The sequence below is a fragment of the Salvelinus fontinalis genome, chromosome 5 (genome assembly GCF_029448725.1).
Source record: "Salvelinus fontinalis isolate EN_2023a chromosome 5, ASM2944872v1, whole genome shotgun sequence".
Taxonomy (NCBI): Eukaryota; Metazoa; Chordata; class Actinopteri; order Salmoniformes; family Salmonidae; genus Salvelinus; species Salvelinus fontinalis.
Window position 1 is genome coordinate 26,315,728 of NC_074669.1, and position 20,448 is coordinate 26,336,175.

The following is a 20,448-nucleotide window of genomic DNA, read 5'->3' on the forward strand; positions in this document are numbered from 1 at the left end:
CCTAAAGAAAAGTATGTAGTTTTTACTCTATACATTTTTTCCTGACACCCAAAAGTAATCATTACATTTTGAATGCTTAGCGGGACAGGAAAATTATCCCATTCATGCACTTAACAAGAAAACATCTTTGGTCATTCCTACTGCCTCTGATCTGGCAGATTCACTAAACACAAATCCTTCATTTGTAGATTATGTCTGAGTGTCGGAGTTTGCCCCTGGCTATCCTTAATAAACAACATTTTAAAAAAAGAATTGTACTTTTACATTTGATACTTAAGTATATTTAAAACCAAATAATTTTAGACTTTTTTCTCAAGAAGTATTTTACTGGGTGACTTCAACTTTTACTGGAGTCATTTTCTATTAAGGTATCTTTACTTTTACTAAAGCATGACAATTGGGTACTTTTTCCACTATTGCCAGTATCCATTTTCCACCCCCTCTGCTCCCAGGCAGGGGTTTGGATCCAGGGGAATGAGTCACAGTGAAAATATTATTTCATGCCACCATTTAAAGGTGGGGATTTTTTCCAATTCTGTTTCTCCCTGATTACAGCAGTGTTCTCCACTTCTCTTTGATGAGGTCCATGAAAATGATATGATGACCCATGATGATATACTCTGTTTCAATGCTTGCTCTTCAATAGTGTGGGTGTGAGTGGGAATGAAAGGAGAGTGGAGTAAAGGGTGGTAGAGTGATGTTGTGGGATACTGTTATCTGACAAAGTCCTCTTCTCAACAATAAACGTAAACACATTCGGAAATCTCATTCACTCCCCTTCAAGTGTACCCCAATTTTGTATGGGAAAATGTTGAACACAAATGCATATGGCACAAAGATTATAGGTCTCCTTGACAACAGTAACCTGGCAACGATAACTCTACATACAATAAATCCTGGCTGCATTCTCCATCCCCTCCCTCCTTCTCTCTTATGCCCTCTCTAAGTTTAGTCTCTCTCTGTCTCTCGCTCTGGCCCTTTCTCTACCCCTTCTCTGTATCCCCATGGATATAAGATTGTCTGTATACTTAAAAAAGCAAGTGAAGAGCTCACGAAAATAATCAAAACTATGTAATATCAGGGCTGCTACTTCGACTGCCCTATTGCACCTGTCCTGGAAACCTACAGGTAACTGCCAAAAGAAAGGAAACCCCAACATAAAGTGTGATAAGACGTTAATAGGGCACCAGAACAGCTTCAATGCAGCTGCAATGTGTCTTGGCATAGATTCTACAAGTGTCTGGAACTCTACTGGAGGGATTCTTACACGGGAAATTCCATAATTTGGTGTTTTATTAATGGTGGTGGAAAATGCTGTCTCTGGCGTCGCTCCAGAATATCCTATAAGTGTTCAATAGGTTGAGATCTGGTGACTGAGACACACACAAACACCCTTTAAAGCCCCACACTCATTTGAGGCCCCTCTTTCAAAGTCACTAAAATCTCCTTCTAGCCATGGTAGCCAAAATAATGGGCATCTGGACATTTTTATACATGACCCTAAGCATGATGGGATGTTAATCGCTTAATTAACTCAGGAACCATACGTGTGGAAGCAACTGCTTTCAATACACTTTGTATCACTCATTTCCTCAAGTGTTTCCTTTACTTTGGCAGTTACGTCTATTTCTACAATGCGAAGAGCCTTCAGGGAAGTTTCTGCACTATAAAGTCTCTCAACTGTAACAGAACACACAGAGACAAATACATAGATAAAAAGAGTCACCTTCCTTTCTCATGACTTCTATAACTATTTTATTTGATCCTCAATGAAATCACATGGGAATAGAGGTGGATAATCAATTACACCACTACAGTATGATGCTTTGTGTTGTATTTACAGGTGTTCAACAGCTAATGAATGGTTTTCTATCTATCACTTATGGTTCTCTAGTACAACATTTTTACATGAATAAACCCAGAAACATCCATCTCTTCTTTAATGCCATTCTCTCTTCCTGCTCTTCTCTGCTTTATGCATGTGTCATCCCCCACAACTGTATCCTCTTCCTATCACTCACTTTTACACTCACACATTGACACTCACTTTTCTCATTACCATAATTTACCTCTTCGAATCCATCTCTATTTTGCGATTACTTTCATCTTATTTCCCTCTTGCTCTTTCTAGCCACCCCTCTCTCTTTCTAGCCACCCTCTCTCTTTCTAGCCACCCCTCTCTCTTCCTAGCCACCCCTCTCTCTTTCTAGCCACCCCTCTCTCTTTCTAGCCAACCCTCTCTCTTTCTGGCCACCCCTCTCTCCTTCTAGCCACCCCTCTGTCTTTCTAGCCACCACTCTCTCTTTCTAGCCACCCCTCTCTCTTTCTAGCCACCCTCTCTCTTTCTAGCCACCCCTCTCTCTTCCTAGCCACCCCTCTCTCTTTCTAGCCACCCCTCTCTCTTTCTAGCCAACCCTCTCTCTTTCTAGCTAACCCTCTCTCTTTCTAGCCACCCCTCTCTCTTCCTAGCCACCCCTCTCTCTTTCTAGCCACCCCTCTCTCTTTCTAGCCACCCTCTCTCTTTCTAGCCACCCCTCTCTCTTCCTAGCCACCCCTCTCTCTTTCTAGCCACCCCTCTCTCTTTCTAGCCAACCCTCTCTCTTTCTAGCCAACCCTCTCTCTTTCTATCCCTTCCATCATCCCTGATCACAGGGCACCCAGGTCATGGCAGGACCGGGACTTTTGTCTAAAGAACTTGCCCCCGTCTCGTTCCCTCTCGCGGGGGTAGCGTGGGACCAGGCTAGTGAGGAAACGCTTGGCACGGTGGGTGATGCTCTCCCGGCCGCCAGCCATGTCGTGCCCACAGGCCCCTGGAGGCACCGGGCTGAGGCCCCTGGCTAACCTCACAGCATACTCCAGGAGCTCTGCCGTGCGGTGATCCAGAGAGGCTGACATCTCTACATATAGACAGTCAAACAGAGAAGCGCTGGTGAGGGCCTCTGAGAGAAGAGAGAGAAAAAGGGAGACGATGATGAGGGAAAAAGAAAGACACCCATAAGCACAGTTGTCAGTGGGAAACACATTTTGGATGAGAAAATTTTGGGTGTGTACACAGTGATGTGCTGGTGTCACAGGTTCATCCATTTTAGTTACATGATAAAGCACCTCTTATTATGTCATTGTCCTGTGACTCAGCCCAGGTCCTCTCAGGTTGACATCAGATACACTTCAATATCCCTGCCTCTATGGATTTATTGTGTCATTACAGACTAGTATTCCCAGGACAAATACACACACATTGAAAGCATTTATTAAAAAGATGTTTTAAGCACATATAAATGTCACGACTTCCGCCGAAGTCGGTCCCTCTCCTTGTTCAGGCGGTCGACGTCACCGGTCTTCTAGCCATCGCCGATCCACTTTTCATCTTCCATTTGCTTTGTCTTTGTTTTCTACACACCAGGGGTCTATTCCCTAATTACATGTTCATTATTTAACCCTCTGTTTCCCACATGTTAGTGTGCGTGTTTATTGATTGTTCATGTCGGTACTTGTCGGCTGGTTATGTTTGCCGGGTTATGTATTTACGCCCGTTATTTTCGAGTGACCGGTATTTCTCCGCACCTTGAGTATTGTCTGTATACTGGTGCTGTCGTGGAATTAAATACCTTGTACACTCATTTCTGCTCTCCTGCGCCTGATTCACTGCACCAGTTACCCACCGCCTGACAATAAAAGATAGAGTGCAAGACAGAGATCCCGGGAATGAGACGCCAGACGATGAAAGATGGTGAGAAGCAAATGCCCTAATTGGTCCTAATTAAAACTGTGTTTGTTATTAGAGTTGAAGAGAGGAAGAGAGGTATGGTAAATGTTTTTTTCTCTCCTGAGGGAGATATCAACCGATGCCTGTGAAAGCAATTCATCAGAATGCCTTACTCTCTGCCTCAGGCCTACTCAGACAAAGGCTCTTGGCTCTGAGATTACATAACACTGAATCCAAAAACGTCTAGGTCTGACGAACTGCATTCTGGAGAAACACTTATCACACAGAGACGGGTGGGGGTGAAATGGAGAAAGTTTGAAAGAACAAAAGTTTTGTGTGTTATAGGTTGAGGGAACCAAACAGCCGAGCTCAGGCTGGTCTTCTGAACACACCACACAGCCATATCCTCAGTTGATATGTACGTTTAGATGAATAGGGTGTGTGTTCTCAGTATCTCATGCACAGTTCTCAGCATGCACATCCCCTCCCCCCATACTCCCACACTGCACTGCAGCTGAAGCGCTGTGCCACTTTCCGTCTGTATTCCTGTAAATCTCCCCCCACAGCATGTACCCTGCAGAGATACAGTATAGAACTCAACCTGACAACACACAGGGTGGAGATGGCAGGCAGGAATAAGGCAATGAGAGGAGAGAGTATCTATAGGGAGAGATAATCTATAGGGAAAGGTATAGGGAGAGATAATCTATAGGGAAAGGTATAGGGAGAGATAATCTTTAGGGAAAGGTATAGAGAGAGATAATCTTTAGGGAAAGGTCAAATCAAATCAAAGTTTATTTGTCACGTGCGCCGAATACAACAGGTGTAGACCTTACAGTGAAATGCTTACTTACAGGCTCTAACCAATAGTTTGAAAAAAGGTGTGTGTGTGTGTGTGTGTGTGTGTGTGTGTGTGTGTGTGTGTGTGTGTGTGTGTGTGTGTGTGTGTGTGTGTGTGTGTGTGTGTGTGTGTGTGTGTGTGTGTGTGTGTGTGTGTGTGTGTGTGTGTGTGTAGGTAAGTAAAGAAATAAAACAACAGTAAAAAGACATGTGAAAATAACAGTAGCAAGGCTATATACAGACACTGGTTAGTCAGGCTTATTGAGGTAATATGTACATGTAGGTATGGTTAAAGTAACTATGTATATGATAAATAGAGAGTAGCAGTAGCGTAAAAAGAGGGGTTGGCGGGTGGTGGGACACAATGCAGATAGCCCGGTTAGCCAATGTACGGGAGCAAAGGGAAAGATATAGGGAGAGATAATCTTTAGGGAAAGGTATCTGCTAGGACAGTGCAGGTTATACAAAGCATCTTAAGGTTGCAGAGACAATGGGGGACATCATTCCATCGCAGTCCTGTAACAAAGAGAGGGCCAAGCTGCCTCACCTTGAGTGCTGACCTCACGTGAACGGACCAGGTCGCTCTTGTTGCCCACGAGGATGATGGGAGTTTGCGGTTGCGTCTCCCTGAGGAGGAGGCGGAGTTGGGCGGTGCGGTGGAAACTCCGCCTGTCCGTCACAGAGAACACCAGGACACACACCTCACACTGGAGATCAGACAGGTCCTGAGAGAAAGAGAGAGAGAGATCACCACAATCATACCACTTTACCTTCCATTTTGTCATATGAATTTCAATAAGAATACACTCCTATTTATAAGAAAGGCCATACTTGTACTTGTATAGAACAACCAAATCTACACTATATATATAAAAGTATGTGGACACCCCTTCAAATGAGTGGTTTTGTCTATTTCAGCCACACCTGTTGCTGACAGGTGTATAAAATCGAGCACACAGCCATGCCATCTCCCTAGACAAACATTGGCAGAATGACCTTACTGAAGAGCTCAGTTGCTTTCAACGTGGCACCGTCACAGTATGCCACCTTTCCAACAAGTCAGTTTGTCAAATTTCTGCCCTTCTAGATCTGCCCCGGTCAACTGTAAGTACTCCTATTGTGAAGTGGAAACGTATAGGAGCAACAACGGCTCAGCTGCAAAGTGGTAGGGCACATAAGCTCACAGAATGGGACCGGTGAGTGCTAAAGTGCATAAAAATCGCCTGTCCTCGGTTGCAACACTCACTACAGAGTTCCAAAACTGCCTCTGGAAGCAACGTCAGCACAAGAACTGTTCGTTGGGAGCTTCATGAAATGGGTTACCATGGCCGAGCAGCTGCTCACAAGCCTAAGATCACCATGCACAATGCCAAGCGTCGGCTGGAGTGGTGCAAAGCTCGCCGCCATTGGACTCTGGAGCAATGGAAACGCGTTCTCTGGAGTGATGAATCACGCTTCACCATCTGACAGTCTGACGGACAAATCTGGGTTTGGCGGATGTCAGGAAAACACTACCTGCCCGAATGCATAGTGCCAACTGTATGGTATGGTGGAGGAGGAATAATGGTCTGGGGCTGTTTTTCATGGTTCGGACTAGGCCCCTTAGTTCCAGTGAAGGGAAATCTTAACGCTACAGCATAAAATGACATGCTAGATGATTCTGTGCTTCCAACTTTGTGGAAACAGTTTGGGTAAGGCCCTTTCCTGTTTCAGCAAGTCAATGGCCCCGTGTAGAAAGCAAGGTCCATACAGAAATGGTTTGTCGAGATCGGTGTGGAAGAACTTGACTGGCCTGCACAGAGCCCTAACCTCAACTCCATCGAATACCTTTGGGATGAATTGGAAGGCTGACAGCGAACAAGGCCTAATTTCCCAACATCTGTACCCGACCTCACTAATGCTCTAGTAGCTGAAGTCCCCGCATCAATGTTCCAAAATCTAGTGGAAATCCTTTCCAGAAGAGTGGAGGCTGTTACAGCAGCAAAGGGGAGACCAACTCCATATTAATACCCATAATTTTGGAATGAGATGTTCGACAAGCAGGTGTCCACATACTTTTGGTCATGTAGTGTATATGTTATTCCTATGAATAAGAAAGCGGTTAACCCTGCTGCCATGTTTCAAAATGATAGGAACATTTGGCTACACATATTTTTATGTGTCTTAAAACTTCTTATGGCTCAAATCCCGTTACAGGGATCGATTTGACAACAGCCAGTGAAAGTGCAGGGCGCCAAATTCAAACAACAAATCTCATAATTAAAATTTCTCAAACATACAAGTATTATACACCATTTTAAAGATAAACTTGTTGTTAATCCCACCACAGTGTCCGATTTCAAAAAGGCTTTACGACGAAAGCATACCATGCGATTATGTTAGGTCAGCGCCTAGTCACAGAAAAACACCATTTTCCAGCCAGAGTGTAGTCACAAAAAGCAGAGTGTAGTCACAAAAAGCAGAAATAGAGAGAAAATGAATCACTAACCTTTGATGATCTTCATCAGATGGCACTCATAGGACTTCATGTTACACAATACATGTATGTTTTGTTAGATAAAGTTCATATTTATATCCAAAAATCTCAGTTTACATTGGCGCGTTATGTTCAGTAATGTTTTAACTCCAAAACATCCGGTGATTTTGCAGAGAGCCACATCAATTTACAGGGATACTCATCATAAATGTTGATGAAAGATACAAGTGTTATGCATAGAATTAAAGATATACTTCTCCTTAAAACTTCTTATGGCTGCATCCCGCTACCGGGATCGATATGACAACAGCCAGTGAAAGTGCAGGGTGCCAAATTCAAACAACAGAAATCTCATAATTAAAATTCCTCAAACATACATGTGTTATATATCATTTTAAAGGTAATCTTGTTGTTACTCCCACCAAAGTGTCCGATTTCAAATATGCTTTTCAGCGAAAGCACAACAAACGATTATGTTAGGTCACCACCAAACCACAATAAGCACAGCCATTTTTCCAGCGAAAGATAGCTTTCACAAAAAGCAAAAATAGAGATATAATTAATCACTAACCTTTGATTATCTTCATCAGATGACACTCATAGGACTTCATGTTACACAATACATGCATGTTTTGTTTGATAAAGTTCATATTTATAACAAAAAAATCTGAGTTTACATTGGCGCGTTACATTCACTAGTTCCAAAAACATCAAGTGATTTTGCATAGCCACATCGTTTCAACAGAAATACTCATCATAAATGTAGATCATCAGAATGCAGTCCTAGGAATCCCAGGTCCACAATAAATGCTTGATTTGTTCAATAATGTCCGTTATTTATGTCCAATTAGCTACTTTGGTTAGCGCGTTTGGAAAAACAATTCCAAAGTCACAAAGCGCGTCCACTATAACGTGACGAAATGTCCTAAAGTTCGGTAACAGTCAGTAGAAACATGTCAAACGGTGTACTGAATCAATCTTTAGAATGTTGTTAACATACATCTTGAATAACGTTCCAACCGGAGAATTAGATTGACTTCAGATGAGCGGTGGAACGGAGGTCCTCCTCATGTGAATGCGCATGTGAAAGCATGGTCAGCTCGTGGCAGTGATTACTCATTCCTGTCTCCTTCGGCCCCCCTTCACATTAGAGTCATCAGACAAAGTTCTATTGACTGTTGACATCTAGTGGAAGCCGTAGGAAGTGAAAACTCATCCCTATCTCGCTGTAATTTCAATTAGAGCTTGGTTGAAAATCTGCTACCTCAGAAAAAATTCAAACAGGAAGTGGAACTTCTCAGGTTGTTGCCTGCCATATGAGTTCTGTTATACTCACAGACATTATTTTTAATAGTTTTGGAAACTTTAGAGTGTTTTCTATCCAAATCTACTAATTATATGCATATTCTAGCTTCTGGGCCTGAGTAACAGGCAGTATACTTTGGGCACGCTTTTCATCCAGACGTGAAAATACTGCCCCCTTGCATAAAGTGTGCACATTTTTAGAAACTTGTGAATGAGGGTCAGCAGCCACATTTCATTAGGGACAGATTGAACTTTACTGCGGTGGTCCAAAATAGGGAAGGGTTGTGTTACTTATTTTTGTTGCTTTGGGGAGGGTTGTGTGTTTTTTTTATTGGGCACAGAGGAGGGAGGTTTCCCTGGTTTACATTTGCTCTTTTGAAGGACTTACTATATAAATTCTTCCATTGTAGACAAATGTCCTCATCTGCTTGCATGCGCCTCCCCTACAACAAGGTGATTTGGTATTTCCCTTATGCACTACAATTCAAACGCATGCTAACTTTTACTACACCACAGGTCAATATCTTCTACCAGTCTAACTTTCTATCCTGCCCTCTATCCAGATCTGCAATAGGCTAACTAGCAACCATACATAAAAGCTGCATACATTTTTTACCTTAATTTAACTAGGCAAGTCAGTTTAGAAAAAAATCTTATTTTCAATGACAGCCTAGGAACAGTGGGTTAACTGCCTTGTTCAGGGGTAGAGCGACATATTTTCACCTTGTCAGCTCGGGGATTCAATCTTGCAACCTTTCGGTTACTAGTCCAACGCTCTAACCACTAGGCTACCTGCCGAATCCACAAGAACAAATAGGAGTAGCTGATAGGCAGCAGAGAGCCCAGCTGCAACATTACACATGAAAGAAAAGTTAAGAGAAGAACAGTGAAGAACACAGGGGCCCCTCCTGTACTCCCTGTTCACCCACGACTATGTGACCAACACAAGTCCAACACCATTATCAAGTTCACTGACGAAATGAAGGTGTTAGGCAATGATGAGTCAGCCTACAGGGAGGTCAGTAACCTGGCAGTGTGGTGCCAGAGCAACAACCCTTCCCTCAACATCAGCAAGACCAAGGAGCTGATCGTGGACTACAGGAAAGGGGGGGTGAGCATGCCCCCATCCACATCGACGGGGCAGCAGTAGAGCAGGTAGACAGCTTCAAGTTCCTCATTGTCCAAATCACTAAAGACTTAAAATGGTCCAAACACACATGCAGTCATGAAGAAGGTGCAACAGTGTCTCTTCCCCCTCAGGAGGTTGAAAAAGTTTGGCATGGGCCCTCAAATCCTGAAAAGGTTCTACAGCTGTACCATTGAGAGCATATTGACTGGCTGCATCACTGCTTGGTATGGCAATAGCACCGCCCTCAATCGCATGGCGCTACAGAGGGTTGTGCGGACAGCTCAGTACATCACTGGGGCCGAGCTCCCTGCCATCCAGGACCTCTATATCAGGCGGTGTGAAAAGAAGGCCTGGAAAATCGTCAAAGACCCCAACCACACAAGACATAGATTATTTTCTCTGCTGCTTCACAGCAAGAGATAGCAGTGCATCAAGTCTGACACAAACAGGCTCTTGAACAGCTTCTATCCCCAAGCAATACGACTGATAAAAAGAGAACAAAATAGCTACACGGACTGAGTTTACCTTATATCTTTATTTACCTTTTATTTCCATATTTGTCTCTATGCACACTCACAGGGCGCTAACACACACAAACAATCACTCCATAATTTGCTCACTCACACATAATATGCACATACATTCATACCGACTGTACACACCTGCACAACCACTCACATGCAAGCTGCTGCTATTCTGTTTATCCTGTTGCCTAGTCCCCTTACCCCTATACATATCTACCTCCATCACTCCAGTATCCCTGCACATGTAAATATGGTATTGGATCTGACTTCTTAAATATTTCCTGTCTATAGTATACTTACTTTATTATGCGATTTATATTTCCTATTCTTATTTCTTGTGTGTTTTTTTCCTAGTAACACATTGCTATTGCTTATTGCATTGTTGGGTTTGAGTTTGCAAGAAAGGCATTTCACTGTAGTTGTGTATGTGACATTAAAACTTTAAACTTGAAGACAAGACACGCAGCTCAACAAGCTCCCCTATTGATCTTGTTTAGGGACAATACAATTATCCTACCTAGACTAGCCTACAACACCACAATGCCATGAATAATTGCATTATTGTTTTTAAGTGAGTACAAAATTCTAGAGATACGCTGTCTGTTGCAGATCATCATTCTCCCAAGTCGTCCTATAATAATGTGGCCACATATGCTCCAGGCAGGCCTAGTTATTCAGGAAAGCTTAAAGCAGGCTCTGCCTCCTCTCCAATTCAAGCAGCTAGTCCTGGCGCACCTAGAACCTAATGCTTCAATATAGCTTAAATATTTGTCATTTAACTTTTAAAATGTATTACCTTTTATATTTGGCATAAACACAACCAGTCACAATGTTAAAATCTGATTAAGCTACATCAAAAAGTCTCCTGTAGGCATGTGCACGTTCGTCAATAATATAATTCCAGCATCCTCAAAATGACTTGACATTAACCAGGTTTCCATCCAACCTTTTAATGCCATTAAAGTACGTCAGACAAAAAATAGCACAACATCATGGGAAAGCATGCAGTTAGACTACAGATGAAATAAGTTATGATGAACTTCACAGGGTGGTGAAAGTGCACAGTGATAAGCTTGATGCTCCTTTCAATAAATATTGAGAGTCTTATTCGGGTAACATGATGATTGATGCTTGGCTGCCATTTGAAAAATAATCTCACACTTTTGTCCATAATAATCTCATCATGTAGGCTATACCCACACTGTATCTGCGAGCTCTTGGCTAAAGTGGGCACATTCACTATACCTAAACAATTTTTTTGTGTGACAAAACCATCAGTAGGCACTAGAGTTGTAAACCCATTGAACGTTTATTTTTTTATTCGGTACAAGGGAATTTAACTGCAAAAGTTATTTGCAGATTTTAGAATATTCACATGGAAATCTGTCACTAATTGGATGAAAACCTAGCTATAGACACCAGTGGCAGTCAGTGCCTTTTAAGATGAGGGAGGATAATAAAAAATGTTTATGACCATGGCCTTATTTATATTACAGCATACTGGATGACTATAATTCATATTTCATTCACCCAGCTCAATGTAACATCGTCAGGTTTAGGCTACTACATGATATTCAAATGTTCCCTGTACTTATCATGAGGTTGCTACAACCTAGCCTATGAATGAAAGTTTACAACGTAGGTGCACAGGTCGAGAGAATTATGAGTAATCAAGCTGTTAGACAGTGACACATTCAATACCGCCTTGCACACTCTTGCCTGCATCTAGCTGATCTGGGGTGTAATCATTAGTCCAACAGTTGCAAACATGAGTTTCTACTGGACAAATTCAGTAGTTTATCCTTGTTTTGTTCCTTTTGCGAAACATTTTTCAACAGAATTGGCGCAATGAATACACCCCTGATCACACTCAAACACAGTTCATTTTCATAACAGGCACATACAAACAGCTTGTTGTATATATAATTCCTTCTCGCATCTATCTATGCCCTCTCCTCCTCTCACCTTTTTCCTTCGCATGTGGACTTCAGTGCCGAACACATCAGCTGTCTGTGACCAGGCGAAAAAACCTTTCCATGCAAAACCTTCATATCATGACTGCTAACTGCTACAAACAGCCTACATCGTTGTGACACCATAGTCAACATAGGCATAGCTACTAGAACTAAGGCGTTAGTAAACCCGCTACATTCATGTAGTACAGCGTAGTCAGTTTAGCGGTTACATCGGCGGGCCCAGGTGGCTATAAATTAATAAAGCCAAAAGCTTATGGAAGAGTTACAGTGTTGGATTGACATAGCCCTCTAGCTAACATAGCATTCCTCTCTGTTTGAGCTGGGTGTTTGAGTATGCTAAACTAGCTAGCTGCATTTGACACTAGCTAAGTAGGTGAAAGTGAAAGTGTAACAATCTACTACAAAATATAACTATCTTTGTTTTTCTCTCTCTCCCTCTCTCACTTGCTTCTCCTTAACTTTAGAAGAAATTAATTTGTTCAAAACTGTTAAACTATTGTCTTTCTCTCTCTTTGAGTCAACTACCACATTTTATGCACTGCAGTGCTAGCTAGCTGTAGCTTATGCTTTCAATACTAGATTCATTCTCTGATCCTTTGATTGGGTGGACAACATGTCAGTTCATGCTGCAAGAGCTCTGATAGGTTGGAGGACATCCTCCAGAAGTTGTCATAATTCTATCTATGGAAGGGGGTGAGAACCATGAGCCTCCTCGGTTTTGTATTGAAGTAAATGTACCCAGAGGAGAACATAGCTGTGTAGTACTATGGTGTGTCCTCCGGCTACACCATAGTACTACCCCGGCTACTACCCCGGCTACACATAATAATGCTACCTCAGTGCAGCTGAGGCTACTGTAGACCTTAATTGCAAAACAGTGTGTTTTAATCAAATATTTGGTGACATGTGAATATATTTAGAATAGTTTTATCTAAAGATGATTATTTTTTTAATGTTCAACCATTTTATTTTTTATGAAATCCACTGAGGAGGAGCCTCCACTGATAGACACCCTAAAGACTCTGGCAAGTGCACTAGTCCAGTGTCACTTTGATTATGCCTGCACATCATGGTTCACCATTAGCCCCAAACATCTAAACAATAAGCTACAGACCAGCCAAAACAAGCTTGTAAGAATTTTACTTAAACTCCCCACTCATACTCATCTGGAGGTTGAGCATTTTAAGCAGCTAGGCTTAGTTTGGTCCACATAATTATTACAGACTCAGTCCCCAGGTACCTATCCAACAATTTTTCATTTATTAAAGATGCCCACCAGCATAATACCAGAGCCAGAGACACTAATATTCATTGTTTTAAATATAAGAGTCTATCTGGTAAGAACATATTTTAACTACCACAGCAACTCAGAGCCATACCAACCATAACCACTTTTAAAAAGCATGTCAAAAGCTGGCTAATGTGTGAACAGTATAAAAAAAAAAATCTCTGTATCTCTGTAATGTGTTTATATACTGTATATGTAATTGTGTTTGTATTTATGTAATAAATATGGACCATACTGGAAATAAGTCCCCGACTTTATTATGCAATCCCGGTCACTTTTAAAAATCTTTGTACTGTGTGTATATATTAGAGGTCGACCGATTAATCGGAATGGCCGATTAATTAGGGCCGATTTCAAGTTTTCATAACAATCGGTAATTTTGGACGCCGATTTTGCCGATTTTTTTTTTTACACCTTTATTTAACTAGGCAAGTCAGTTAAGAACACATTCTTATTTTCAATGACGGCCTAGGAACGGTGGGTTTAACTGCCTTGTTCAGGTGCAGAACGACAGATTTTTACCTTGTCAGCTCAGGGATTCAAACTTGCAACCTTATGGCTAACTAGTCCAACGCTCTAAGCACCTGCCTCACGAGGAGCCCGCCTGTTACGCGAATGCAGTAAGAAGCCAAGGTAAGTTGCTAGCTAGCATTAAACTTATCTTATAAAAAACAATCAATCAATCAATCATAATCCCTAGTTATAACTACACATGGTTGATGATATTACTAGTTTATCTAGCGTGTCCTGCGTTGCATATAATCGATGCAGTGCGCATTCGCGAAAAAGGACTGTCGTTGCTCCAACGTGTACCTAACCATAAACATCAATGCCTTTTTTTAAATCAATACACAGAAGTATATATTTTTAAACCTGCATATTTAGCTAAAAGAAATCTAGGTTAGCAGGCAATATTAACCAGGTGAAATTGTGTCACTTCTCTTGCGTTCATTGCACACAGTCAGGGTATATGCAACAGTTTGGGCCGCCTGGCTCATTGCGAACTAATTTGCCAGAATTTTACGTAATTATGACATAACATTGAAGGTTGTGCAATGTAACAGGAATATTTAGACTTATGGATGCCACCCGTTAGATAAAATATGGAACGGTTCTGTATTTCACTGAAAGAATAAACGTTTTGTTTTTGAGATGATAGTTTCCGGATTCTACCATGTTAATGACCTAAGGCTCGTATTTCTGTGTGTTATTATGTTATAATTAAGTATATGATTTGATAGAGCAGTCTGACTGAGCGATGGTAGGCACTAGCAGGCTCGTAAGCATTCATTCAAACAGCACTTTCGTGCGTTTTGCCAGCAGCTCTTCGCAATGCTTCAAGAATTGCACTGTTTATGACTTCAAGCCTATCAACTCCCGAGATTAGGCTGGTATAACCGATGTGAAATGGCTAGCTAGTTAGCGGGGTTCGCGCTAATAGCGTTTCAAACATCACTCGCTCTGAGACTTGGAGTAGTTGTTCCCCTTGCTCTTCATGGGTAACGCCGCTTCGAGGGTGGCTGTTGTCGATGTGTTCCTGGTTCGAGCCCAGGTAGCGGCGAGGAGAGGGATGGAAGCTATACAGTTACACTGGCAATAATAAAGTGCCTATAAGAACATCCAATAGTCAATGAAATACAAATTGTATAGAGAGAAATAGTCCTATAATTCCTATAATAACTACAACCTAAAACTTCTTACCTGGGAATATTGAAGACTCATGTTAAAAGGAACCACCAGCTTTCATATGTTCTCATGTTCTGAGCAAGGAACTTAAACGTTAGCTTTCTTACATGGCACATCTTGCACTTTTACTTTCTTCTCCAACACTTTGTTTTTGCATTATTTAAACCACATTGAACATGTTTCATTATTCATTTGAGGCTAAATTGATTTTATTGATGTATTATATTAAGTTAAAATAAGGGTTCATTCAGTATTGTTGTAATTGTCATTATTACAAATAAATAATCGGTATCGGATTTTTTTGGTCCTCCAATAATCGGTATCGGCGTTGAAAAAAATCATAATCGGTCGACCTCTAGTATATATGTATTTTTTTTACTGATAAATAAAATCAATCAATCCAAATTGTGCAGCAACCATTTGATGACTGGAAAGTGACATCTATTACAGAACACCAAAAAGTTGAATGACATTCGGAGATTGTCAAGCCAAACCTTCGATACTGGGTAGGCCGACAAGGTAGGGAGGGATGTATTTTCTGTTTGTCGAGATTGACATAGTCTATTTATTGTGGCATTGAAAACGCAAACCATGATATTGAAGTGCCCGAATTCGGTATGCTTTGTTTATTGGTTGTGTGGTGCATTGTCACAGAAACCTGTTGGTAGAAAATGTGTTGCTTATATTTAAAAAAGTATCAATATCAATATCAAAATGTTGAAAATCAGATTCCCCCCTAGCTGATCATTGTCTGCAGCCGGCACTGATAGTAGTATAATGAAACAGGCAGGGAACCTTCAACCTTCTGGCCCATAGCCCTGACCGTGTGATTGTGTTTTTTCAAAAATGTCAAACAAATGATTGCATATTGTTCTGGTGGTATGCAGTGAAAGTGTACTGCCTGCAGCAGACAAGACTGAGAGTGGAGCCCTGTGCTCTTTCATTCTATTATTCCCCGCTGCCTAGAGACAAATTACCAACCACACCAACTGGGAACCACGTCAATTACTGATGACACACGCAGAGAATACAATCACACACACACACACACACACACACTGGATGCCCTTCGAGTGAATCGTTCATAAGTCACTGAAAATGATTCAGGGACACTCAGTGAGAAAAACTAAATTGTAATTCTAAAATCTGAATTTAAGATTTCACTCTTGAGACTGGACTGCATCAAAAGGCTAACTCATATTCTACTGAACATAATAGACAGAGCAGCATCACCAACATATCTTGGTCTCTCACACAAGACAACCAGAGAACAATGTCAGTGATGCAATTAGATAAACAGAATCGCAATAAAATAAATCTATATAAGGTCAACAAAAAGGAAAGACCCAAATTCACAAAATCTTGTTATTTCAGACTGGAGAGCTACTACAATACCCAACCCCCAGCTGGGTCAGGAACAGCAGAAGGAGAATATGTCACCAGTACTGTACATCTGCTCAGCGAGCAGCTCCCTCCCTTACACATCCATGAACACGTTTGAAGAATACCCAGGGCAACAGGGGTAAACTTGTGGAAAATAACATGTTAAGAAGCTTCCAAGCCAGTCAATAATAGAGTCCCACAGGGGAAACTCCCACAGGGAAACTCCCACATTAAGGGTTAGTCCATGAGGAAAGACAAAGGGTAAGGAGTGGGAGAGAGAAGGCTGGGGTAGAGTGCGACCACAGATGTGCTGTTAGGCTCACCTGCCTCCAGTTGTCGTAGATAAGGATGGTGCAGTCCTCGTCGTCCACGGTAACAGTGTGTACATAGCCCTCCCCTGAGGGGGAGAGAGAGACATATCAGGGAAGTCTCAGGTGGGAGATGGTGGAAATAAGGTTTTCAGCTTACGTTTTTTTTTTACAAGATATACAAAATGTTGGGGTGATTTGCCCGGCACACATTTAACCTGTTAGTATCATAGGCCAATTTTTGTAAAAACAGTGGTCAGTCTGTGGAAAAACTAGACGGGTCACAAGCAGATGTTTCTTTCATATATTTTTGTCAACATCCAAACACCAATGCACCTTCAGAATCCACAGATGCAGTTCGATCCAAATCCCCAGCCAAGGCGATAGCAAGGCATGACTTGCCCACCCCATTCTGACCCAGCAGGGCAATTCGAAAGGGCCCTTCAGAGGGGGGTCTCCCCTCTACTGCTGAGGTGATGGTCTCATCCTTCGCCAGGCTGAAACTGATTGGAGGAGGAGAAGGTCCAGCCAACCCTGATGTCCAATCACAATCATCATGAACAGCTTCTTCCCGTCTGAGCTGGTGTTTGATTGGCAGAGGGGTACTTCCTCTGCGTAAAGGCGGGGCACTGGACAGAGTCATACTATCACACTAAAAGAAAGACAAATAAATAAATATACACAATATTTAAGCAATAATGCCCGAGAGGGTGTGGTATATGGCCAAGATACTGTACCACGGCTAAGGGCTGTTCTTAAGCACGATGCAAGGCGGAGTGCATTATTGCTATTATAAAATGGTTACCAACATAACTAGAACAGTAAAAAGTGCTTTTTTGATTTACCCATGGCTTTCAGCCAATCAGCATTCAGGGCTCAAACCACCCAGTTTATAAATTCCCATATAACATGGACCAACCAGGCTCTGACTTTGAGTCCACATTTCCATCAGAATTCCACACTCTGTAGCAGCTTACCATACACACATACAATTGTATAGATAGCAAGGATTGTGATGTGGCTTCCATGTGCAATGCTGCGCAATGCTGCGGTACCTAGTATACTACCACATCCTCAGCTGTCTCCGGGAAAACTTGAACCAATTTGACTGTAATAGACAGTGGGCTAGTCACTCTGTGCCTGACATGTCATCACTTTTAGTGTGATCTGAAATAGAAAGCCCTAGTCACATACATTACATTATCTCACTCTGTGTCTATCCCCCTCATTATTAACATCTACACTGCTTCTGCCTCTCTCTACCCCCCTCTATATCTCTCCATCTCCCTTTCTAGCTTCATCTCTCGATGTATGTCTGTCTCTTTCTCTCTCACACAAGCACACAGGCTCACACACAGGCTCACACACAGGCTCAAACACACACACACACAAAGAGACGCAGAGCACCTTTAAGAACTGAATGGCCTCCTGCCCATGAACAATTTGATGTCAGTTACATTTGAAGCTCAAAGAATAAACAAAATCAATTAGAGCCCTTCTGTTATGTCATCAGCACTTCCCGCATCTGGTCACAACGCGTGCAAGTGATAGACGTTTTTGACAGATGTCTTGTGAGGCAAGCGTTAAGTAATGACATATTTGCATCCATATAAACTGTTAAAAAGGTACATGGTGGCTGCCCAGCACATTCTCTTTAAACATCCTCGCCTACCTTCACCAGTGTTTCCTCGATACTGATACTGTCTTTGAGCACATCTGTCGGCATCTGCAACTTGAAATACACCAGTCAGAAAGCGACTTTTAAGGAATCCCAAGTGTTTTCCCGCCCTCACACTCTTCTTACTCACGCGCTCTCTGCCTCAAGCCACACCAAAAACGGTTATCTCTCTCTCTCTCTCTCTCTCTCTCTCTCTCTCTCATGCGCAATCACAAACACTACACGCACGCACAGACTCTGCTACATTGGCAACTGAAAACACTTTTCTCTCCCCCACAGTGTGCTCTCCTATACAGTAAATTCGGTACTCCTGCAGTGTTTTACCCAATTCTCGCTCTTCTGCATTTATGACTCAATTAAATGACGTGTAATGGTCGTTGTCAGCTTTTCATTTTCTTAGACAAAATGTATTTAGGCTATTGGCCTACATCTGCGTCGACTACATCTTCCGTGTAGAGAAAAGTTAATGCGAAAGAAGAAGCTAATTTTACTCCGCTCTAAATTACCTTTTGGATGCTCCAGGATACTTACAGTAATAGGTTTACATTTCGCCACTAGGGCGCAGCAGATTCGTTTTCTTTTCTCCAATAACTCTACCATGCATTGCTTTTTGTGTGCGCGCGTGTGCGTGTGTGTGTGTGTGTGTGTGTGTGTGTGTGTGTGTGTGCATCAGTTGCGGTCAGTGCCATTTAAGATTAGGGAGGACGATTTTTTTTATGAGCATGGCCTTATTTCTATAATAGAATATTGGAGGACGGTCATTCATATTCCATTCACTCAGCTCAATGTAACATCGATAGGTTTAGACTACTACATGATACTTGCATTTTCCCTATAGCCCAACCCTCATGAGGTTGCTACAACCTAGACTACTAATGAAAGTTTATAATGCACACTACCGTTCAAAAGTTTGGGGTAATTTAGAAATGTTCTTTTTTTTTTAAGAAAATGTTTTTAAAAATTGTCCATTAAAATAACATTCAAAAACAAGGACATTTCTAAGTGACCCCAATTTATTTGAACAGTATTGTAGGTGCACAGGTCCCAAAGACAAATTGGAGTAAACAAGGTGACAGACAGTGACGCATTCAATACCGCCTTGCACACTCTTGCCTACATCTAGCGGATCTATGGTGTAATAATTAGTCCAAACAGTTGCAAACAAGAGTTTCTATTGGACAAATTCAGGAAGGTTTATCCTCGTTTCGTTCCGTTTGCTTCCGTTTAAGAAACATTTTTCAACAGAATTGGTGGACCATTCTTGATACACACGGGAAACTGTTGAGCGTGAAAAACCTAGCAGCGTTGCAGGTCTTGACACAAACTGGTGTGCCTAGCACTTACTACCATACCACTTTCAAAGGCAGTTACATCTTTTGTCTTGCCCATTCACCCTCTGAAGGGCACCCATACACAATCCATGTCTCAATTGTCTCAAGGCTTAAAAATCCTTTGTTAACTTGTCTCCTCCCCTTCATCTACACTTATTAAAGTGGACTTAACAAGTAACATCAATAAGAGATCATAGCTTTCACCTGGATTCACCTGGTCAGTCTATGTCATGGAGAGAGCAGGTGTTCTTAATATTTTGTACACTCAGTGTATTTAGTATAGTTTTATCTAAAACGAATAACTTTATTAATGTTTCACTATTTTTATTTTTATGAAATTCACTGAGTAGGATGATCCTCCCTTTCCTCCTCTGAGGAGCCTCCACTGATGTGCATGTTTAAGTCTTTGGGCATACAACCTACTACTACTGTACATGTGTTAATATTTGTGTGTTTCTGCGGTCACCTTATCCCTTGGGCAGTGAGGCTTGGCCTGATAACGTCTAAACATATTCTCTCTCTCCCTCTCTCTCTCTCTCTCTCTCTCTCTCTCTCTCTTTCTCTCTTTCTCTCTCTCTCTCTCTCTCTCTCTCTCTCTCTCTCTTTCTCTCTTTCTCTCTCTCTCTCCCTCTCTCTCTCTCTCTCTCTCTCTCTCTCTCTCTCTCTCTCTCTCTCTCTCTCTCTCTCTCTCTCCCTCTCTCTTGCTCTCTCACTCTCTCGCTCTCTCTCAATCTATGTTTGTCTCTCTGCTTCTCTCTGTGTCCAGCTGTCTGTCTCTCTTTCTCTCTGTTTCTCTCCTCTCATATGATCTAAATCTC

General features: G+C 41.9%; 1 protein-coding gene across 1 annotated transcript; it reads right to left on the reverse strand.

Moving 5' to 3' along the window:
• Positions 1 to 1,709: 1,709 nt before the first annotated feature.
• LOC129855410 (GTP-binding protein REM 2-like) lies at positions 1,710 to 18,591 on the reverse strand. The gene is made up of 5 exons (XM_055923047.1): positions 18,294 to 18,591; positions 16,958 to 17,273; positions 16,637 to 16,710; positions 5,094 to 5,271; positions 1,710 to 2,939 (listed from the first exon to the last, which is right to left on the reverse strand). Exons 1-5 carry the CDS (start codon positions 18,345 to 18,347, stop codon positions 2,647 to 2,649), a joined length of 915 nt encoding a protein of 304 aa, XP_055779022.1. The 5' UTR covers positions 18,348 to 18,591; the 3' UTR covers positions 1,710 to 2,646.
• Positions 18,592 to 20,448: the final 1,857 nt, after the last annotated feature.